At 32.7% G+C, this 26,286-nt stretch overlaps 1 protein-coding gene across 1 annotated transcript in view; it reads right to left on the reverse strand.

Moving 5' to 3' along the window:
- LOC117159721 (UBA-like domain-containing protein 2) overlaps positions 1-26,286 on the reverse strand; it is an 88,462-nt gene that overhangs the window by 4,382 nt on the left and 57,794 nt on the right. The window contains exon 3 of the mRNA XM_033339844.2: positions 4,251-4,344. Coding sequence (XP_033195735.1) covers positions 4,251-4,344 — 94 coding nt within the window. The remainder of the gene's footprint in view (positions 1-4,250; positions 4,345-26,286) is intronic.

Here is a 26,286-nt window from a genome sequence, read left to right on the forward strand (position 1 = left end):
TGCAAAGAAATAATAAGTAGAAAAATATACAAAAATACAAAAAGATAATGAGATAAAATTCACACGTGATTGTAACATTTCGTCGGGGCAAGATACGATGCTATTAATTGATATCTGTATTGTAATTAACACGTTGAACCTGGCGTGAGCCACCGCTGTGCCACAATCTGCGCTTCTATCTGACGGCGTGGGCCACCGGTGGATCACGCCGCCTGATGGTGAAGAAAAAGGCGTGACCCCCCGGTGATTCACGCCATTTGTGTTTCTAATTTCAATTTATAAAAGCGTAATTTAACGAAGACGTTTCTCGATGTTACGTGGCGTTTATGGATTAACTTTTGCTCCTGTGTATTTATTACTGCGAATGACCGTAGATACGTAAGATACAATAACATGTTCTTTCACGAAGAAGTAGACCGCAACGACTATGAAACATTGGTGCAAAATATAACGTGCACATCGATTGCTCCCATAAAGTCAATAACATCTTTTTCTATTTCTGCAATAAATCGACTGTACGAATACTTTTATCTCTCACCACGGTATATATTTCTTACAGAACTGAATAAAATGCTTCTTAGAATTGCATAACATTGACAAGTCTCAAGTGCTTACGCTTAATACCATTTAAGATTCCGTAGGACATAAATTGTCCTCGTAGAAAATTGCCACATTTCATAAGCGTATTAAACTTGTTACATAATAGCATGCTAAATCAGAATTAGCAGTGTCAACGTTAACGTCTCTTCCAAAGTTTGTAGATGCTTTGGATTATATTAATTATATATTTTTGTACGTTGCATTATTAGATATAACATATACATTGATATACATTTTAATATTTTCTAATTAATATACAGATATTTAGATGTTACCTTAACTCGTTAAAGATCGAGTAATGAAATAACGCATAAAAGTTACGTAAACGCAGCGTAAAATACTATGCGTGGAAGCTCGCTACATAAATCAGATAATACGCGAAGAGAATTTCTGTGATCTGGAAAAAAGGAAAAATAATTTATTATGCTGCTGTAGATGTTCGAGCAGCTCCGAATTTTACAGAATGAATCTTTAAGAATGAGTCAATGGAATGAAAAAATCTGGACAGGAAAAGAAACAGCGACGAGAAAGATATCGGAAGAGAGGAATATTTGGAATTCCTTTTTTGCAACAGTAAAACGGAATTAGAAAAGTAAGATTCCTCTAACGTAGATTGGCTGGATGATAAGCGAAGTGTATGTTGTTTAGAATTTGAAAGAAATAAAATTCAATGATATAAATTGGTTGAAAAAAATGATAAATGAAATGTTGCGTTAATGCAACATCAATTAAATAAAACATATTGTTTGGTATCTTAATCGTATAAAAATTTCTCTGCATAAACAGAGCTAAAAAAGGTCGATAGATAATAAAATTCTTGGAAATCGTAATCGCGTGATAATTTATGCAATTTTAAGCTAGACACGAAGGATCATAAGAGTGCAGTTACGAAATAACGTCCAAGACTTACAAAGTATAGGAATGCACCCTTCCATCCATATAAATTGATTAGTATGCGCAATGCAGTTGAAAACTATTCTCGCGCCGGAAGGAAAATAACATAACGAACATAAAACGTGATTCAGAGAAAAATGGCAATGCATTTTCGTGTTGTGTTTGCGGAGGAACTGTTTAAAATGTTGCACGGTTTTACAATATAAACAGGAAGCTAAAATTAGAGGTCTATCTCATTATTATAGTGGCATATTCTTCTGATTGTAAAATTAATATTAAAACGAATTGTAACTAATAATAATTGGATAGAGGGGGTATGGGAAATATAAGGAAGCAACGTGACAAATAAACATTGTTATGCAATATATTGTTACGTAATATCAGTTAAAATTTCGTACGACATCACTTTTGGGGTGTGAAGCGAAAAGTTCAAAGTTGACTGAAAATTTCTGCACACAACTGTATCTTAATAGCTTATTAAAGAAAAATTTACAGAATGCGCGAAATATGAAAAAATGCATCAGATATACAAAGCAAAGCACACGTTGCAATATTTAGTAGGTGAGACAAATTTTTGTTTAGGTTTCATTTTTTTAATCAGCTTGATAAAACTATTGAATTTGCATAAAAACCCGCATTCTATTTAATAACGTCATTATACTTCTAAAGATTATACGAAATTACAAATATCTAAACAATTTTTCGACATTGAAAAGTCATTTATTAGGTATAAATACATCGTAAAAAAGAAAGAAAAAATAAATAATATAGGTTGTCTCAGTTAAATGGAATCACCTAGATGTCTGTCTTATTTACGATTGTATGAAAAAGCTTCTCGGGCTAAGTTAGATTAACAGAAAATAAAATAAATAAAACCAAATTAAACTGTTTCAAGAAGCACGTGTAATGGGTTAAAATAATTTTTTCTCGAGGTCATTTCTCCACCAGATCTCAAGCGTAGCGGTATATTTTTATATATATCTCTATATATTTTTTTTACAGCGGCGGATGTGATTTTTTATTCTCTATACAAAAGTATTAAAGGTTCTCGTGTCTGAAAATGCTTACTTCGAAAGATATCGTAACTTGAATTTTGTAAAGTTCGGCGTATGAGAGAGAAGAAAAGGCGCGAACACTCTTCTGTTTATGTTTTCCTGGTCTTTCATACAGTACATTTTAACGGAATTAAAATCGAAATATCTTTTAAACTGTGCATTTCCCGACATACCTTTTTCGATACTTTTGTACAGAGAATGAAAAATCATGTCAACTGGTGTAAAAAAGTACATGGTATGTATATAAGAAAGTAAAAAAAAATATATATATATTAAAATCTCCTAAAGAAGTAAACTAGAGAAAAAAATTCTTTCCGCCGTTACATATGCCCCTTGAGGTAGCTTAACTTTGACCTGAGAAGTTTTTTTACGCAGTCGTAAATATATAGACGATCACATTTAGCTGAGATATCCTGTATATAAAATAAATATACAGGCTGTTACAGAATTGCGGCTGTTGCGGTACAAGCCGCAAAAAGCGAATTTACATGAAGAAACAAATCGAAAGTGTAGAGTGATATTTTTTGTCCGAGATTTTATTCTCGAGAAAATCGAGTTTGAACATTTATTTTGTTTTATTCTATTTGTTGTATGTGTGTGTGACAAGAAAACTCATTAGCAATACAAAAGAGGAAAGATGCACGAGTAAGTGAGTAATCAATTAATAATTATAGTTATTATGTACTTAATAGCTAGGATCGGTTCTGGCTAATGTGCGATTAAGAAAAAATAGCTAAGTATTTTTAAATAGAACATAGTGTCAAGAATTGCCAACTACCAGAATAAGAACAAAAACAAGGAGACAGACAAGATCTGTAGCGATATAGGAGATCGTTGGAATTTAAGTAAGCGAGATGGTTGCAGAATAAAGATCAGTGGATGTATAATATATGCACTATTGGCATGTAGTATCATAAGGTTGAGGCGGCTAAAATAACCGTACAATGTACGACGACGTTCAACTCGCAATAGCTCAGGATGACGTAAGTTTTTCGATGGAACATTAAGTTTAAATTTCTCTATAATGTCAGGACAGGTCATTAGGCCATATGCTTTATGTACAAATGAAACATTATATACTTTTCTCCTGTAGTTCAAAGTAGTAAGACTAGTGCTGGCTAGCATATGAACGCAAACGCGTCAGGTTTGTCACTTGATAATTAATTAATTAATTATCGACTGGATATAAATAAATAATCGGTAGGAGGTTGTTCTAAATGCGAAAATAAGTGAGAAACATACAACGAAATTGTATCCTATAAGGCTTCATTTTCAAGAAAATAAGGATATTAATATGCTTAGTTAAGAACTGGTCTATGATTTAGTACACGTCTATGATCTTTATATTTTTCTCAGGAACAAAGAGTCTCATGAGGAAAATTTATTTTACAGTTTCGACTTAATTTCGCATCTAAAATGTCCTGCTATTGATTATTTATTTCCGTCTAGTCCGGTATTAGCCACATTCAAGCATACTTGATTTTCAAACTCGATTTTTTCGAAAATGAAGCTCCATACGAAACAGTGTCACCCCACGTTTTCGACTTATTTTTTAATATAGATTTTCCATCCTTTCAGCTTGTACCAACAGTTCGGTGACACCATGCCCAATGTAAAGTAAATATAAATAATATAAATAAATATAAATAATATATATGCATAATAAATATAAGTAAATAAATAACGTAAAGCAAAACTCACCTGATGGAGTTTTGTCGCCTGCGGACATTTTGGAGAACGCCAAAAGCGCGTCAGGGAAATTTGGTGGTGTGGCCGGGGTGTTGCATGGCGTTATCTACAAAAGAAACGTATTTTTGTAATGATTACGTGTTTCGATAACGCCATCGATACAGCCGTCTTATATTACGGTAGCTGCATGTGTTTGTTTACGTTCCTGGAACGTTGCGTGCATGATTATTTAGGTCGAGACTAGGGCGCATGTCTGCGTGGTCATAAACATAGATTCTTCATTTAAAGATCGATACCTACAATCAACCTCTTTCGCGTGTTTCGCTACAAGGCCTAAGAGGATACAGGTTTTACATGCCGATTAGGGATAGCGTTCTACATACTCTCGCATTCTACTACGTAAGAGTTGAATATCAATTTATAAACTATTACGAGAGATGTTTCTGGTTGTCTCTCCTTTCGATTGAGGATGTTTTATTCGATCTCCTTTATGTTTCGAAGTAAACATTTTATTCGCGTTATACACGTTGATATATTTTTTGGAAGAATTCATCAAGCTTATTTACATTCTTTAGGAAATGTTTACGTATAACGTACAAATCAAATTCTTTTACTGGTTATGTAATTATTTACTTTGCACACAAGATACAAAGATTTTATGTTTTTGCTTAAACAAATTAATTCTTGTTATAGGTTGGACCGTTTATTGCGAATATTGTGGATATTCGTCGCTAACCTCAATTGTATAATACACACATATATTCATATTTTTTCTAGAAAAATTCATGAAGTTTATTTACGCTCTTTAAAGAACATTTATAGCAAATAGAAATTATTGTTCGTTAATTATTTGCTTTCGATACGAGATACAAAAATATTATTACGTTTTTTACGCAAATCAATTGATTATATATCGTTATATTTTAAATGGTTTATTAATGGTTTTTTTTAAACATGTAATAAGTATTAAATATGGTCGAATCGGTATTTTAAGATTTATTAATATAACGGACGATCCACTGTGCGAAATATACAAGGTGTCCTGTAGCATTTGGGAACAAAAAAAAAAAAAAAAGAAAACAAAAATAGCAAAGAGAAGTTTACAGAATTCAAATACAAGGAATTCAACGTCAAATATTGAGTTCTCTCGGTAAATAGATAGGTGAAAATAGTTCAACTACTTCTATCTCTCGATAGAGAATTATTTCGACATAAAACTGGCTAATAATTGGCAAACAAGGTTAAACATGGTCATACGTCCGTATGAATTATTTTTCATTGTTTTCACGTGCAGAATCCACTTTGTATGCTTGTGTATAAATAATATAAATATCTGGTAATTTCAATCAATTTGAACGGAAAGTTCGTTTCGTTTTTACGGTCAAATCGAAGGACGTGCCTTCCCCTTTACGTGTATCGTTTTCAATCCATGTATGCGCCATTCCTTTCGATGACTTTTCGCCACCTTCGCGATAGCTTCGTTATTCCATCGGCGTAGAATTGCTTGGTCTTCCGAGAAAAAGAAACGTTCCACTCCGTTTTTCCAGTCTTTCAAAGAAGACAAGTTCTCATTGTTGAGGTGGTTTCGCAACGAGCGGAATAAGTGATAGCCTAAGCGTGTAAGATCGGAAGAATATGGTAGATGGGGCACAACTAGCTGTCCAAGATGCACCAACTTTTATCGTATGACGATTGACACGTGTGGCATTGCATTGCGTTAGTGAGCTATGTATGAACTTGTGCCCGGTCAACAAGAAACAAGTACTTCCAAAAATGTTTGTTTTACACTCTGACCGGTTGTTGTCTGTTAATTAATCAACGATACCAGGTTGGATCAATTAAATCGTGGCTAATAGTTATTGTTTAAACTTCGATCCATCTTGCCACGAAAAAAGGAATGAACTTTCTGTTCAACCCAATTTAAACTGGGGAGATGTAATACACAATACGGGTATATTCATCGAAAAAGTATATCTGCCTATGCTATAAAGATAGAATAACTATACCTAAGATAAGAAAATTTATACTAAGGAAACCAATTCACTGTGCCAAAAAGTAGACTATTATTGTAATAGACATGAAGTCTTATACGTAATAAATATTATTATTATTATTATTATTATTATTATTATTATTATATACAGTAAAGCTTGCCTTGTCCGATCTAAGAAGGAAGGGAAACTGCTGGAATAATAGAACAATCACTTTTCCTATGCGAAATCTCATTGATTCGAATACAGATCAAGATCAATTGACAGACTCTTGAAATATTTATGGGTCCTATATCCCCGCGGCTGCAAAGTCACATGATTCTTTTAACGTAGGTGAACTGGGTAGAGTTACATTCACTTTGTACTTCGAACCATCGAAGCACTTTTTTTGGATGCCACGAATGCTTTGGCATGAGAGGGCACCTCTTCGTCACCACTTTCGTTTGCTGTCTCCTGCGTTCGCATAAAATCATCATTATTGTCGCGTTTATCGCGATGAAACCGTTTCGTCGTGTCGCTATATTTAAGGTTTTTCTACAGTTGCCAGTATCCGGGAAATCTACGCGCCCTAAATAATTTTCAATATCGTGCTTCTATTTTTCAACATCACGCGTTTCTGTTAATTCCGACGCACTAACGCTAGTTTCCAGTTTTCTAATGACGTCGTCGTATTTCCTCTCGATATTTGAATAGAACGCTATTAATTTCATTCTAAATTCTCACAATTCGAATTCGCTCGTTCGAATGAAGGAAAAAGTACGCTCTATGCATGAACATTCGCAAAGATATGTACATATCCGACACGGAAAAAGACATCCATTACTGGGAAATGTTACGTTCGAATAATAGAGCGTTCGGATATCAGGGTATTTGGATATTAGGATATTCGGTTACTTTCAAGGAATACTTTCGTGAGCCTGTCTATAAAATACACGCGATGTCTTATAGCTATGGAACCGTATTTTCTATTTCATTCGTCAAATTTGCTTGGGTAACGTAACTATTTGCTGGCAAGGAAAGGTTTTATTATGGAGAAGTTACGCTTGTTTCCTATTTGTATTTTGGAAATACGGAACAAGATGTCGGTTTCTCCTATAAAGCTAAAAATATCGAACGAACGTTTTACGTAAGCCGCAACGAAGTGGTACACGCGTCTATGGTAGGCGGTTGAAAAGAGAACGACAAAAGTAGCTTTCTGCGAGTGAGAACTCGTCGGTTGTTAAGGTCATCGAACCTTCGGCTCCTGAATGTGATGTCGGTGTACCAGGTGGACAGAACGCAACAATATGAGATGCACACGTGTTCCTACACTGTTCACTGACTGATTACATAAATAAATAGGAAGATGCGTGACAAGATTGTCAATAATTCTCCAACGTCTTCCTTTTTTTCTTTGCTTAGGTTTTAGCTTTGCTCGAGCAATTAGCATATATTGAAACAGATAACGTAATAACGAGTGGCAAACGAAAATAATAACGAATATTTGAAAAATATTATAAACACATATCGATGTATATGGCAAACTACATAAACATGTGTATCATAAATTGCATAATTTTATTCAACCAGCTCCAATGTCAATTCTCTGATGTTGTATGATATTTGAATATTTCAATTGATTGGAATAATCAAGTACAACGAGTTGGAACAAGTTATAAAGAAAACCTAAATGATATCATAACCACCGATAAAAAAAGCGAATGGTCAAATTTTAGCTTAAATTAGATAAACTGCTAAAATATTTTCAAAACACATGCTCCTATGTTTATATATTTACGTAACGATATAATTTGTCCTCGACAATACGTATAGCAATACTTAAGTAATATACATTTTATTAACACTCTATTTAACGCACGATGATGATTGAGAAATTTCTCCACTCCTTCTTTTCTTTCTTCTCTTCGATACTATTGGATGTAAGGATATTAAAATAAGACAACAAAAATGCTACTAATAAATTTCTCGAACGTGTGCAGCCGATAACGATGCAATTTATAATTGACTGCCACGATCTCATAATGAACAACATACACCGCAGCTTAAAAGTATTGTTTATTTTTGTCTGGACATATTTCAATTACAAAACTACAGTCAAATCAAGTTGCGATGATTATGTTCTCCGTAACCATCACACTTACGAATAATAATATATTACAAATCGATTGAATTAATTTGTAATATATTATGAATTGATTTTCGAAAGTCAATATCACGTAAGAAATTGGCGTTTGTAATTGTCATACCCTAGAGAACTATCTTATTAGTCGACAAGCTTTTTATCTTCAAATTATTTAATTTTTAATCACGAGATTAGGGAGAGTCTTCTAAGCTAGTAGAAAAACTTTCGTTGTTGATACGAACAGTGACATTTGAATAGAAAATGTACAGTGTATCAGAAAGGTATTCGTACATTTACTATGAAAAATTTTCATGCGCATATTGTATGTGTTATATAAAACATTTTAATATTTGATCAACGTTATAACGAGATGCAGCTGTCAATATCATACTGACTTTGAATTTAATCTGAAAATTAAATTAACTTCTATATGTGCATATAGAAGTTGCAACATATTAACTGCGATCTTATATTTAAAAAAGAATTAGTATACAGTATGAACAGTCACTTTAAAACATATAATAAGTGTTAAAGATAGTTTCACTAAATACTGAGACTTATTGATATTGCACATGATTGTCTGTTTAAATATTTTTGTGATCTTTGCAATATATATATACTTAAAAAAAAATACTTTTATACTATATTTAAATATATAATTATTAAATATGTTGTAATTTCTATATATATTTTCAAAATTATTTAAAATTTTACCAATGTAATAGTGATAATTGGATGTCATTACAGTGTTAATTAAATTTCCAAATGTTTCTAATAACACACGTAATATGATCATAAAAGATGTCGACAAAGCGTAGGAATACTTTCGCGAGCCACTGACTGTCACTTGACACGATTAATCTATTGCGTCGATGATTGTTCTGGACATACGTATGACAAATATTTCCAAGTAGAATCATATATATCTTTTTAATTCGTTAATCGAGTAACGTATGATAACGTTTTTCGAACTGTAAATTAGATTCATACTCTGGTGCTACTGTAAGAAGATAGTAAGTGTTGTTTCTAATGACTAATTCATCAGCAATTCATCGTTAATTTGTTCAGTTTCGTACAATTCACATAAATTACTATAAATCTAGCAAAGTGTTCGTATACGTTTAACATATAATTTAGATTTATATCTCAATTCGATGAAAAGATAGCAAGTGTTGCTTCTAATTACTGATTCATCACTGATTTCTTTGGTTTCTTAAAATCCGCACATGGTTACTGCAAATCTATCAAGTGTTCGAATACGTTTAACATGTAATTTAGACTTATATCCTCGTTCTGTAAGAAGATAGTTAGCGATGCTTTTGACTACTAATTCCCTTTTCATTTCTTAAGTTCGATGTAATTCACATAGTTGGTCACTACGTATCTACCAAAGTGTCGCTTATACTTAAACTGATCAATAGCGGACATCATGAGAAAGAAGACGAAGTAAAGATGATCCGAGAAACGCAGAATTTCGCCCTCAGATTTGAACATTTCCGTTCGTCCAGTGTTGGGCCGAGATTTGGCACACGGCTTATCGGAATGCCGCCGACCGAGAATAGTAACACACCTAGCGACTGTCTGCCTGCAGTGGTTCTCTGCTTTTCATACCGTTTTCAAACTTGCTAACTGAAATTCGTAGTGGAAAAGAACGCCTCTCGCGCGGTGGCCATAGTTTCACGGAGAAGTTTCAGCTGTGGTAACGCTACCTGTCAATTATGATCAATAAGTCATGGATAATGCGTTGACAAGCTTGATCCATTGATTTCGTCGACAAAATATCAAGCATAGAATGTAATTGAAATGGAATATGGTAATTACAGACTATAGGACTTGAATTATGCTCCACTTATTTTTGCTCTGTTTTTATTTCATCGATTAAATATGTTAATGTAATGTTGATGTAATAATTCTGGTTGTAGTTTTGTCGTAATAATGTACATTTTAAAACGGAGTAGTGACCAGTACTGATGGTAAAAACTAGGTGGAGGTGATTTCGAACGAGGAGATAAGTTGAAACTATGGAATAAGCATTTTTCATTCGAGGTTCCGTTTTCGAGAAAATCGAGTTTGTATCGAAAATTTGTGTATACGTTTCAAGTATATTTGAAGCTGGCTACTTCCAGACTGGAAGCTATTCTACGTATAAAAATGAGTCGAAAATGTAGAATAAAATTTCTTCATAGGATGCTTCGTTTCTGACAAAATGAGATTTGAAAATTGATCTGGCCTATTCAAACTCCATTTTTTTCTCTCGAAAATGAGGCTTTACACTGATAAATTGTATTCTATATTTTTCACTTATTTTCGCATATAGAATAACCTCCTGCTGGTTGTTTACTCGCACACAATTGTTAATTAGCCAAATCCATATATGTTAGACAAATTTTCCAATTCGATTTTGTCTGTAAGGAAGCTTCAAATGAAAAATATTTGTTGCATATCTTCGACTTGCTTTTTCATGTAGAATCGCCCTCACCCTATGCAAATAATTTTTATATGACTCTTGAATTCTTTATTAGGAATTATTACATTAAATAATAGACACTGGCACCATGTATAATATGTAACTGTATGAATTTGTAAAAATGAACTTAGATACCGAACATATCAAGTGTTCTATTATATTATTTTACTGTCATCTACGATCTATTTTCTAACATCATTGTATTCTTTAATAACGAGTGCTGTCAGGCGTCAAGCAGAGTTTTTTGTTACCTTTTATTTGAAATAAAAAGTAACCACAACAAATAAAAAATAAAACAAGTAACCACTGCAAATAAAATAACAAACAAGATTATTTCAAAATAAGAACGAATGCAAATATAAATTCCAATATCTTACTTGAAAAATAAACTATTTCCAAACAATAATTTCAAATAATAATGTAAAATAAGAAACGGGAGTTTTTCCTATACATAAAAGACCAATTATTATAAATTCGCTCTTAATACAACCCGAACATTTCACCAGATGATCGAGTCACATCGCCATTAAATAATAGTAACGAAACAGTCGTTCAACTGGGCCTTATAATGAGAGACGAGTACTTGTTAACGAAATCCATCATGTTCGAAACGTTACACACTATGCTCGTCGTATTAAGTGTGCGTTTTGGGATGAATATTCCATGGCACGATAGAAAGAAAATTATTTTCTCGTAAAGACAAATAACAAATATCTAAATGTCAAATAAAATAACCAGATAATAAAATAATAAAATAATTTGGTCTTCAGATACATCGTTACTTAAATAGCATCATCTAAGATGCAGAGCATCTTAAAGTAGCAGAGCAAGGAACAAATAAAGCCAAAATTTTATTTGGATAATTATTTGAATAAAAATTTATCTGTCATCAAGTATATGCTGATGTAATGTATTTTATCTAATTGTAAGTCACTTAAGCGAACATGCGTATCACTGTGCTCTACTGTCTTTCCTAGGAATTGGTAACGTACGATACTCTGCATTCGAAATATGTACCGCGAACGTTGAACCCGCTTGTAAACATGTCGCTGTATCTTAAACCCTGTCTTTACAAATAAATTCCCGTGATCTTACCGGATTTCTCTAACTGCTTATCTACCGTATTTATAACAATATGTAATTCGCAATCCCGTGTATATACATTATAACAATGCTTCAAGTTACATTGAACTATTTATCTTGAAACATCGATAAGTAAAAGTATCGATGCTTATCTATAAATCAATGCGATAAAATTCTCTGTATATTTGATTCATTTCTCGCATATTAGTTGCGAAGTTAAGTGATCGAAACGGATGGCATTTTATATTTTATATGTAGTAATGAAATATAGATATAAAATAAGATAAAAATTACCACCTAATGACAAAATCCGCAATCACTTAGTTGTCAACCCAATAAATAGTATGGTAAGTTTGCACCATCCGTACATTTTAATGTTTAAATGGATATAATACATATGCAGTATAGGTCTAATAATACTTCAACAGTCTATAAAATATGCACGAAGAAAATCGTAATATTACTCGGATAGTCGAGTTGATTTTCTTTTTCGGTCGCTCTTCCCTCCCTTTCTCCCATGGAAAAATAATAAATAATAAATAAATCTGTCGTCTTACAACCTTGTTTATTTTGATTATTTACAGATAAAATGATGTTCCGCTTTATCAATATGTATCTTGCAACAGGATATCACGTATTCTTCCGAATAATGATAAAATATTTGCGTAGTCTGTTGAAGTGTTGAAAACTAGATACTTCATGAAATATAACTTGCATATGCTTGCTACCTTACACCGTGTTATCTACGGAGATTAAGCAATTCGCATTTATTTACTTTCATGGGAAGTTTCAAACAATCAATTAGTTATTTTCCGAAATAAAATATACACAATAAATAAAGATAAACTTATCTAAAGAAAAATTACATCGCTCGCAATATTTATCTATTTTGTAGCCTAGGTCTACATATTTACAGAGGACTTATAGACTGCGAAATACAATTAAAAAGCTGTGGAGTAGATAAGTTCTGAATGTGTTATCGTTTAGCGAAGAAAAACAAACTGTCGTAAAAGCGAAGGAAGTGAAACTTCTGTGTACCATTCGTCATTTCAGAATTCTAGCTCAACATAACCTCAACGCGGTGACCTCTTAATTCGGAGGTTAGGAGATGCCCGGAAAATTCTCGTGGAACGTTACAAAATCAATTTTATCGTCAACAGCTACGAAACTTCTTCCATTAGATATGGAAAATAATATGGTCCCTTTATATCGAATTTACTTCGTAAATTCGTTTAGGTTTAGGTTAAGACCAAGTATTTTCCCGCCATTTTGTAAGATTTCAAGATCAGTTAGTGGGTTAGTCCATAAGCTTGTAAGTTATAGAGTAGCGTCTTTTCTTAGATATATTTTTTTATTATTGTTTTGGATGAAGAGTTATTCGATTTATAAGTATCCAGGCACTTCGATCGTTTTATCGTAACGGTATGTGAATCTGGTCGAACTATAGAAATTAATGACGAATTATTAATTAGAAGCAACGGTTACTATCTTCTTATAGGGAATCATCAGAATGTAAATCTGTATCACGCATTAAAAAGCACAGCAACAATTTTATTTTAGTATTTATATAATGTATGTAAAAAAAATAATTATATATTATATAATGATATGTACATTCGCTGTTTGAACATCACTAATTGTTTTAGCATTAAAGCATTTTTATCGTTTAGTTTAGAAGATCCTTCTCAATCTGTCTTATAATCCAAGAATTGAAAAATCTGGAGATAAAGAGTTTGTGAAGTAGTAAAATAGTTCTGTAAGATATGACAATTACAAACGTCAGTTTTGTTATTACATATTGACTTGCGAAGATCGATTGAATCAACTTATAATGTACGTACTATTATGTTACTATTACGTTACGTAGCAGGAACAAAATCGAGGTCGGAACATTTGTCGATGACAGAGATGGAGCGTTGGCCTCAAGGTATTGTCCGATATATCGGGTCATCCGATAAGTAATGCGGCTTTTCTTAGAGTTAGTTCAAAACAATGGAAGTTGTTACTGTCGGAGTTTTAAAAAATTAGGATAGATAACTTTACATGAAAAGATAGTGAATTATAAAAACATGAGGAAATTTATCACTGGTCGATTATCAACAGGTAATTGTTTATTTTCCTTCTGATAACATGAAAACCAACGGTCGCATTATTTAAAGATGACCTAATATAAATATATGGAGGACCTAACAGAACCAAACCGGGAAGGCTATATAAATTAGACATATTGCCAATAGTCTACAGCAGATGCCGAAATACGTTTAGCTGGAAGGCATGAATTTAGTATATTAGGGGAAAAGGAGGAAAGAAGAAAAATAAATGACGCAGAGGCATGCCAGTTATGTAAAGGAAACCTTGAAGCATTTTATATCAGCATGTTCTCGGTACCAACAATATGGTATGCAAGGAAAGAAAAAAGCGGACACTTGGTTCCACGTACTAATCACTGAGACCAGAGAAGGCTGTGCTTAGATGAGCACTAAACTATCTTTTTATATATGGATATAGATGTAAATACAGCTACATTTATATTAACTCATCCTCTAAGTAATGCAGATTAAAAAAAGTAAAATCAGATTAAAAGAACAAATTACCTTGTTGACAAAGTGATTTCCAGTATAATAATATTTTAATATAATTTTTTATAATTCACTATTTTTCCCTATTACGTCTCCGATTTCAATTTTTTAAAACTTCAGTAGTAGCAGCTATCACTTTTGAACTGAACCCTTGGAAAAACCGCATTACTTATGGGATCACTTAATACGTATTTACCGAATGTCCAGTTGGACAAATTGCAAAGCACAAATTAAATAACAACAACAACAACAACAACAATAACAATAACAACAACAATAATAATAACAACAACAACAATAATAAAATCTTAATACGTTGCTGTGCTGTATACATTAGGATAGACACATACATACTAATTATTAAACAAAAATAAGTAATATAACACAATAAAATGCAAATATAATATAGTAACTAAGAGTTCAATAAGTTGATAAGAACTTATTACATAAGAAAGTAATATAGTATAAGAAACTAAATAAGAATGCAAGAATCTCCTTGTAATAGACGATGAGCCTAAAGTATGAATAAAACATTTTTATTATTATTACAGCATATTATGTAGCTATGGTGATTATGTGAGGAACGAAATCGTCGTCTAATTCGACTGTAGTTTCGTAATTAAAAATATGTCTTGCCACAAGTAAGCAAGTATTTGAATACTTTTGAGTAATCTTATGATCGTATATGTATAACACGTTATTCTGCAATTATCGAAGTGCGCTTTGATGTCGTATATTTCATTTGATTGATTAATCGAATTCTATCTCACTATTCGCTTAAAAAGAAATTTTGACAAATTTAAAATCGTACATTTATTTCGAGGCTCAACTTTCAAAATTATGGTATTTTCTTTCCAGCTTCTATCGCTTTGAGGTTTCCCAATATAATTCGCAAAAATAATGACGCAAAATGAATTTCCAATCTTTCCATATTAATCGTTTCATATTATTTCGCGGCCTGTTTATGACGACACCAACCGACGGTTTAAAAGAATACCAAATGAGCACCTTCTACATTCAGCAAAAAGAGTCAGACAGAAAATGAACTGCAAAGTGCGGAAACCGAAGGCAGAGAAATTAACGCGGAGGAACCCGTTCTGCTGAATCAACGTGCTCACGCCACGTAACTTTACGAGTCTTTTAATTAAGTCAAATAGTTCGTTACTGTGCAAATGTCTGGAAACAGACTGTGAAATTAATACAATTTCTCATCGGCGAATGAATCGACTTCAACGATTACATTAAACAAGGCACCATACGGGATCTGATTCGAGCAAATGAATAGGATAGGTGTTTAGTAACACGGCAACAGTATTATCGATAAACTTACCACGTTTACATTGCGTGTTTCGTTTGAGTAACTAATTAAGCTTCGGGACGTATGTGTACTCACGTTCGACTATATACATACTTCTATTATATTTGGTTCGGGTATTTGATGAATGATCGTAATGCGTATATATATAGTGTGTATGTAATAATATAATGTAATATTGTGATAATAATAATATAATGTGTATATATATACCATAGTTACCTTCTTATGTATGTATAAGAAATTATATATATATATATACGGGGTGGTTGGTAACTGGTGGTACAAGCGGAAGGGGGGTGATTCTACCAAAACAGATATATAAGATAAGATAAAAGATATATATAAAGAAATATAGAATAAAAATTTTTTTTTAATTTTACAACGAGACAACGATCTACAGTGAGATCCGTTATAACAAGACGTGATAAAGTGCACGCGTACCGAGCGAAAATTCAAAGTCGATTTTCTCGAAAACAAAGCCTCAAACGAAAAATTTTTATTCTATATTTTCGATTTCTTTTTTCGCGTAGAATCACCCCCTTTCCGCTTGTACCACTAGTTACCAACCACCCTGTATATATAAGAAAATAACTATGGTACTATTACGTCTAGATACTATAAAATAATGCAATGTTTTGTATAGGATGGTCCAAGAAGAATTAGCTTAGAATCTTATTATTTTATATTCTTAAGGAATCCTATTATTATATATTAAAATTTACTTGAGCATCTAAAACATTATTTTTGAAAATGTGAAAAAGACTTATTAACGAGAATTGTTCAGTATAAGGGGGGCTATAATATTTTTTGGGAAAGGACGTAATAATTTTCTTGTAGCTAGAGGAACAGCTGTGGAAATACTATATCTTGGCAAAAGGTACATCGATAAGGAAATTACAATAGGGCGTATAATTCTATTTCTTCTTTTAAAAGAGATTTTCGTATTCTTCTTGCGTTTCGATATTAAAAACGTAGAATGTGACTAACTAATCATAACGACCATCTTGTTTCAAATCGTTCGAAATAAAATACTTTGCAAAGACTTCATACTTGGACTAAATTATTCCTTAATGATAATTTGGAGGAGGGAAGATTAAAAAATTTTCATTTTAACGATATGTTAAAATTCATAAAAAAAAAAATAAATTATGCAACAACGTTGATTTAATTCAATTACGCGCTATATATTTCTATAATGTATCATTAATGGCCTTGTAGTTGATGTAACATGAAATACTAATGAAAAATAAATCGACCCATATATGTATATTTTTAAATACTCATACTTCGTTCGTTATTGTATAAAATATACATATTTTCCAGTTAATAGTATGATTCAATATATTTATTTCACTTTACTTATAAGCGAACTAAATTCATGAAACATTCTCCTATGAAAATTATATTTTACATCAAAATTATATTTTACAATGAAAGTATTATCTTTATCCTTCTTGATCATAAATTTTTATAATCTTAGATTCATGTTTATTAAACACCTTCTATGTATTGTTTTTATGATTAATAAACTGCGAACCTTTATGTAATTTTGCGCACTTTTATGAATATGGTTAAAGAAATGGAAGAAGCTGAGATTTTACAGCCAGTACTGTACTTTAGATATCTTACATAAAGGCTGCAGATAAAAAGACGAATAGTCATATTTCTCAACTTTTATAGAAAATCAACTTTATAGTTCGATATATCGTCAACCGATCTTATATCTTTTTATTCGATTTTCAGATATGTGTTTTTATCACCTCTTGCACATTCAGAGAATATTAATAACATTGATCGTGTATGCAGCGTAATATTAATTAAGTAGAACTGGCGTCATAACTACACTGGAAATTTATGTATCTATTAAATCTTTAATTTAATAGAGGTAAAAATAAAAATTAATATTGAATGAATCTTTTAAGAAACTTAAAGCATTCGATGTGCGAACCACAGTTGTCTTGTTGACAAATAAAATTAGCATCTTCGCTTTCTTTTGTTAATGCTAGCAAAACTACGTACACGTGTGTTTCTTTTCTAGGATTTCCGAAAAGGTATCACACATCCATACTTGTCATTAGGGTGAAATAATTAAAAGATTTTACTTAAAAAAATATAACTTTGGCTTTATGGAAATTTCGGTCACCGTATATACAGGGGAAATAGAAAGCAAACAGAGTATACTACGTTAATGTCTCATATACGCGAAGAAATCAGGTCAGATACACCAAAGAACAAGTAGTGACCAAACACAGAAAAGACAATCAACGAGAAGGAAATATGAGAATCGACAAAATTAAGGGATGCGCGAAACTAAGGACATTTTGTCTAAAAGAATAGTATCAGCAGCATTATTAACTCAAATTGGAACCAAAGAAATTTCTGAGAATAAGATAGAATAAGACTGAGAATTAAGACACTAGAATTTTAAGTCAATTCTGAAATACACTCTGCTCTAGTTCTATCTATTGTCTTGTTATCATTCATGCTATGCTATATTATGTTATTCCACGTGGTATACTATATATGTCATATTACATTACATATATATATTACATTACACGTTGCTGCGTTTTATTCCATTAGTTCACCGGTTCTTAACACTTTATCGACCGATAGCAGATTAATCGGCTTTTGTCCCCGACGCTTACCGATCGATAGCCAATTAATCGGCTTTTCGTCACCGACAATCTTTCTCATCATTTGAGCAGTAATTTGTTATTTAGTACTAAGGTACCTTGCTCAGTTGTGTCAGTTACGTTGCTTTGTAAGCTCCTACAGTTTTATACCAATTTGAAAAACTTACCGTTCGCAATGAACGAAAAGAATGTCATTGGAGAGTCTGAACCGAAACAGAGCCGGCACCAGGGAGAATCTACGCCTGAGCTGCCGGTCGGACATATGTATGCTGTTGAACAGCTAGCGGTCAGTGAAGTGTTAACCTTATGTTTACGGACTCCCTTTAAATTCTTCGCTATCGCAGCCCCCCATGACTCAACTGAAGACTGAAATCCGTAATGTGACAAATATGTACAATTGAAACACTCGTCAACTGCTCATCAACAACCTTCAAATTTGCAGAGAAGAGATTTGTTATGAATAAACACACGTATTAAATATTTTATATTCCCATAGTGGGGACTTGGCAGACCCACGGAGATCTGCAGACCGCAGATTAAAAACCGCTGACCTAGTTCGTAAGATAGACGTTACACCGGTGCAATGGTAACATAGTATTGGTATAGTTAAAAAATCAAAATGACATCAAGTGTACACGTTTGTAACAGATATTATGCTAGGCTTTACGTCTCGCGTCAATAAACAAATAATAATACTAATAATATGCGGTAATGCATAAAATATTCGAAATAATAATAGTGGTAATAATATGCAGAAATATATAAAATATTCGAAATGTAATACTCCTTACAATATTTACTGAATGAAACGAAGCTCTATTTAAGTTTTGGTTTTTTAGTTGTGTTCATAAAAGTATGAATTCGTGTAGGTACACATCCGCGGTCTACTAATAGCTACACTAATATTATCAGTTTCTTTAGAAAACACGGAGGATTTATCATCGATCCACGAAGGCTACACTAACTATTCCATGTTAAAATACTTCTCCTTAACTATCAAGTGCCACGAAGGCCGGAAAATTAATAGAAATAAATTTATCGTATTCATCGCGTATAATTTTCATATATTTTTGCACGCTATGCACATTCTTACATATACGTTAAAATTATCCACCGATGTACAAACATCAGCAGTCTACTGATTAGATATCGATGAATAATAATAATAAATAATACATAAGAAGAAATATCATATCTTATTAATAGAATCGAAGGTACAATAAGCTCGTTGAATCGGATCAATGAAACGACGCGCAGCGACGAAAGCGATGAAAACAATCGCATCGAAAGTTTGCGTTTCTCTTATCGGAAACGTTACGCAATATGCTTCGATACGGTAGAAAATCTTCCGCTCCTTTTCCCTCTTCTGTGACTGATAACAACACCGTGCATCATAATAAAGCTTCGTTTAAACAGGAAGCAATCGATCAAAGTTCGACGAAGGTTTGGAAATGAGTAAAGAAGATTTTATATAACAGGAAACTTCAAACCATATGGCGAAAATAAGTTGTTCATTCTCTCACTCTGCGATTCTCGAGTTTCTATCATTTTTTCTACGTTTCTCTCTTTTTTCTCCTTTTTTCAAAATTTTGAAGAAATATTTATAGACAAAATCGAATCAAAGAATTTTCTTTTTTTTATTATTTAATAACGTCCAACTGGACGTTTGGTAAATGAACCAAAGAATGACACACACTGATAAGAAATTTTGTTCGTATTTTGTCGAAGCTTGAGACGTTCTTAACGTTAGAGAAATACAATTGTGTCCAGAATGATGGAAAGACGCGAAAGGGATGAAAGAATGCGAAGCTACGCTGCATCTTTTAATTAAAAAACGGCTGTAAAATTCTCAATTCTCGTGTGGGTACGAGCTACAAAATACGACATGACAGAATTTGACTAGACGCACGCATTTTCGTCGCAATTTTGTTTCATTGTATCCCGGATCCGACTTTTGCGTAACAGCTAGACTGCAGAATTTTAAATATTTATAGAAAATTTGAAAGTTGCATAGAATGGCCTATAATATGAAAAAATATATGAAATATCAATGTCCGAAGTATGGCACTGTCTATAATGCTTGATAGATAAGCTACGACAACTTGCTACGGAATTCGTACTTTTTTAATTGTATTTTCAATAATATAGATTTGCATAAATATCAGCAATCTAGTAACATTTTCCGCGTTATAATTATACTGGTTCTACAATTTTGAAACAAGAATAAACTAGTTTCCTTTTTTCAGGAAGAAATTAATAAATTGTTGTATTAATAAATTCAAACGTGTCATACTTGAACACCTTTTGGAGTATTGCAACACCTAGCGTAGAATTTTCATATGAATATATATTAGGTTGTCCGAAAAGTGTCTTTCTTTTACAGACACGTCTTCTACAACAATGAATCTTTATACAAACATGGAACCTAATCTGTCGTACGTTGTAATCTTTATTTTGATAGAGCAAAATGGATCATACGTAATTCGATAAAATAATATAAAATGAAAAATGTTGTGTATCCATTATTTCCTTATAAAACTAAAGAAACTTTTCGGACGACCTAATATATTACGCTCGTTACACGAAACTTCGCGAAATTTCAATAAATTTGAGACCAGTGCGAAAATGTATTGAGAAGTTGCATATATCGCGGACATACGGTTAATGAAAAACTAATACACAGCATGGGTAGTAGTCTGAAACGTAAAATTAATGCTAAAGATAGTCTCACTGTTGTGGCTTATTAATATAGCGAATAAGTAAATAATCGTTCAAATTCTTCGACGATCTTTATCCTACGATAAATAAATTTCTAACTTCTGTACACGCATTCGGACCCCGTTTTAAATTTTCCGTTTTAAGTTATATAAGACATTCGAAAATAAAATTTTCATCTATGCGGTGAGTGCCTTGAAATGCAACATAATTCATTCAAAGCGTTTTGCTTAATAAAACCAATGGATAACTGAAGTAGACTCAACCTGTATTACGTATATGTAGAAACAAAAAGTTTCTACGAATATTCGAATACTTTCGTAAATAAATAATTTCATAAATAATTTCCTAATAAAAGGATACCGTCTTTTCTTATAGATATCAGAGTTATAATTTAATACACACAGGAGTCTCTCGAATAACACGCTATTCTTACAATTTTTACGGATTCGCTGTACGACGGTTCGAGAATCAGAGAAACTTAATGGGAATTTTCAAACATTGAAATTTTGTAATATTCCAATTTTTAATCCGTTTTTAGTCCGTGGAATCGTATTGGCTTTTTCGCGTTCGAAAATTTATTGTAACTAACATGAATAACATTAATATGTAATATTTTAAATTAATTATCGATTGCTCTAATAAAAATATATTAATTATAAGAAATACGTATTTTTATTAATTGTGACAATCTAGCCAGCATTTTTCTATTAATTCTACGTTTCGTGTAACACGTTTCGCGTGATACGACGTTTTTTCGGAATTTAACTACCGGTGTTGTACGGTACCTGATACCTGTACAAATATTTCGCATGCTACTTTAAAATTCTGTAATATAATGAAAATGTTGAAAATCGTGTTCTACGATACGCGAAATTACTAGACGATAGAAAGGTCGAGAATTTTTGTCCACCTACGTATTCCAATAAAATTATGTTTAGGCGTGGCAACATGAATGCCGTATTGATAATTTATCATTGCACGATGTTACAAACGAGCACGTATAATCATCAACGTCGACGATCACCGAAGATTTCTTCATGTCGGCTAAATTAACCGAAGAAGAAAGTTTTCAATGTATGAGTTGTACGTATTAGAAACGAATTAAAGAGTCGTAGAAGATCGTATCTGTTGGATGTGAAGGAAGAATTTCTCAAGGAAAATCCAACCAGTGCAAACTTTGACCATAAACGACGGACAATAATATTACATCGTCATGGAATAACTTAAATTGGCCAATCTAAATTTATATACATTATAAAGTCTCATTAAGTTAGAAAAATTTATCAAATGTCCAGCTGGACAAATTGTAAAATACAAATTAAATAATAAAAAAGAATTATAAAGTCTCGTTTAATCCAAGTTTCGTATATCTTTATACAAAGATTTCATTCGTTGTTTTATTTATTTATCTTGTGTCGCATCAACTTTTACGTTACAAGTCTTTGGTTACAAATAAGCATTATCGATACGATCGTTTATTGTTACAACAATAATCGTTCAAACTAAAGCTATCAGCCACAGCTGTTACATTGCACTGCGATACAGACTATAAAGTAAGGATGTACGCCAATAACTTTTGCGATCACTGTATGTACATACACAGCTAACGATTATATACGAGTTATATAAATCGCTTCGGTGAAACATTATCAAACGCAACGCGTCTGTTCCGATGATTCACTATGGATGAAAGAGTAGCACCGTGACCAGGCAACTATGTATCAGCGAATCTGTTGAGAGAAATTCGCGTGGTAGCAAAGAACGAAATCCCTTGCGTGTAAAGGTTATTTTCGTCCGTATCATTCTACGGTGAAAACACGATGTTCCTTTTTGCTCGTTCCACTATGCTTTTGTACAGAATACGAACGTAACGATGATGTTGCACCGTTGCACTCACTGGAAATACACTCGCGGCTGATTTTGTTGGCGAGGATATCGCTCCGTTTACCTTAATCCTTCTTTTCTTTTTCTCTTTTCTTTTTGCACTCGAAAACGTTTATTGAAAATAGTCGTCATGCGATCAGCGACGAAAAGATATGCTTGACATGTTTATAAAAACGGTTAATTTTCATAGCTATCACTGGATCTCAAAAGAAATTTTTCGACAAATCAAATGATTAAAAAATCATTCCGATCACGAATAACAACCGTAGATGGTCAACATTTATTATTATTTAATTATTGTCGCATCGATTAATAGTCATTAGCGATCGTTAATTAAAACTAATTTACGTAGGTTGGTAGGATCATTACCTTCGCGTAATTGTTTTACGTCTTTTGTGTGTACATACATGTGTATGTAGATTTGGTAAAGTAGTATCACAGTACACAGTTATATTATTATTACTGCAATAGTTATATAGTTATCGAAATACAATTATACAGTTAGAAAGAGTATGATTAAGAGTAAGTTTAATAAGAATAAGTTTCAGTATATGAATCATGTAAATCAATCTTATTTTATACATGGTAGGCAAAGATTAATAAAATTACAGTTACACAATTATAGTAACTGCTTTTAGTTACGAATAACCATTATTCACGATGAGAACATTTTGTGGTTATTAGTAACCGTTATCGATGACAGAAATTTTTCTGGCCACTAATACCTAACCATTATCGATAATGGAACTTCTTTTGGTTATGAATAACCATCATAGATAGCAAAATTGTGTGTGTGTGTGTGTGTGTTTTTTTTTGTTACCGATAATCATTCTCGACGACAATAATCGTTTAAACTAACATACTGTTTCTTATATTACAAATCCTGTTAAATTTGATTTATTGCTGTTATCATCGCTGTGTCAGATTATTTTACACGTGTATTGCGATAAACACACGTAATTTTGAAAGATATTGAGGATGGGCTGTCATCCGTATTATATTATATTATATTAAATATCTTTGGGAATACGTATAATGACATATTGATGCTAAAACGTGGAAAAAGAAAATATGTATATATAAAAAAAATATAAAATATAAAAAATATATATAATTATATATATATTTTTCCAATCCCAATGCCTGGAGAAATGAATTTTTCTTTTTTCACGTTTTTAGCATCAATATGTCATTATATGTATTCCCAAAGATATTTAATAATGGAAATGCTCTTTTTCTTCACATTTCTTCAAAACGTGGGAATTATAGCTTCTATTCGAATGTGGGATTTGTCGTTTGGATAAATCCTTAATGCAAACTATGGTTTCTAAAGAGGAAAAAGAAATATATGTCGGGTTTACATTAGAATTAGGGTTAGGGGCGTGAAACGAATCTTCGTTTGGATTACACGTTGTCGTTATGCAATAGAGAAGACATTGACTAGTACAAATACGATTATCATAGAATTGGACAAGTAACCGTAGTAATTAGATACTCGAGAAACTAATGACAATGATCCTAGGTTCAATAACGAATCCGCGGTCGACGGAATGATAGATGAACGTGCTCACAAAATCTAAGTCGGACGCGTAATATTCACTGGTGTTACTCTTTTCGTCGATGAGATCGCAAGAAGGAATGAATTTCCGTCCCGATGATGTCACAGAGGAAAACTATGATGGGGTGTGTCTAAGGGCACGAGATCATCGGATTCGTCGAGGATAGCCTTCGTTCAGAAAGTAAGGGAAATTGGCGTTGCTGCTAATTGGTCAATCTCCATATCGGTGGTTAGAAAAAGATGCAAGCCGCCCTTGAGGGAAAGTTGCTAGTGGGAGACGTCATTCGTTGAAAAAATAGGTCTCCTCTATCTCCTCGTAGTTGGGACAAAGACTGTTCGAAGGACTTTAATTAGTTAAATCTTAAGATTTATAGCGGGCCCTCGGGCTAGCTAAACATGTACTGCGGAGACGCATCGACATCTGGCAATCATCTCGAAGAATAGGGTCTGCGTGTGGCGAGCTACGGGACAGGGTCCGTTGGAATGTTTACTGTCGAGCGTTACAACTATTTCCTTTTTAAGGAGAGCTATAGAATTACTCCATGCTTTTGTTAGACAAAGCGTTCATCCCGTGACCGCGGCTACGTTCGGCGACTGGCTGTCGCCTCGAGCCCAAGCTCATTATCACAACTCTCGAACAATTACAATCGGATTGAATAACTACAATTGTTTAATTACAGCTATAGTAGACTCTAGGTTACAATGTTGCGGGATTATCCAAAATTCCAAAGGCTCCGGTGTTCTTTCATCTCCGACATATACATATTTAATATATAATATTTCTACGTATAATATAATACATATATATTTCTATACAATTTATAAAATTGTCGTAATAATTTTCAAAATTGTTGTTTATGGAATTATAATCATAATTGTCGTCATTTGCAGACATTTAATTTCAAAAGCAAGACTTTATAAAATTCTGAATTTCTGTAAAGTTGGGTAAAACATGATAGGCGTAAGCCTGGCTTCCCTGGTCAACCAGGATAAAATGTAATTATCCTTTTCTCTCTCGTGTCTTTTTCTTTCTTTTTTGTTGTTGTCTGCCTCGTTTTTCCACGAGGCTGATAAACGATTACTGTTTCAAAAATTTGAACGATGCTGCAAGATTAGGTGCGATAGCTTGAGAGGAAGGTTGGGGTCAAAATGTTTATAATTTCAAAGTGAAATTAATTTTTATATCCTCTAAATAGTAAGAAAGAATTGAGCAGCATTATTTCCACGATATAGAATCCTGACTTTTTATATCATTTTGCTGACTTTCATGCGTTAACATAGTACGAAAGAAGTTGATCCATTCTTTTCATATATTTATTATATCAGCACACTGTTCTGGTTTTTTGCTATACAAAATGTGGAGAATACAGTTAATGTGTACCTCTCTTTCATCTTTCCATTTGCATCATCGGTCCATTGTTGGATCATCTTTCCATCAGAAAGTTTCCTTTTTATTACAAAGGTAGGATTATTGGCTTTCCACTGGCTCCAAGAATGCGAATCATGTAAGTTTTTCCTTGAAGCAGCTCAGAAGTAAATTATATGCTGCTATACAAATTATGTATATATAGAAACCGACCTGAATGTTTCAGGTCGTCCATAAATTTATGCATAACTTTACTAGCACGTCCTTGTCGTTTGATCTTGTTATCCCTAACACCGGCATAAATTAAAAAACAGTGTATTCATCCT

The sequence above is a fragment of the Bombus vancouverensis genome, chromosome 5 (genome assembly GCF_051014615.1).
Source record: "Bombus vancouverensis nearcticus chromosome 5, iyBomVanc1_principal, whole genome shotgun sequence".
NCBI lineage: Eukaryota > Metazoa > Arthropoda > Insecta > Hymenoptera > Apidae > Bombus > Bombus vancouverensis.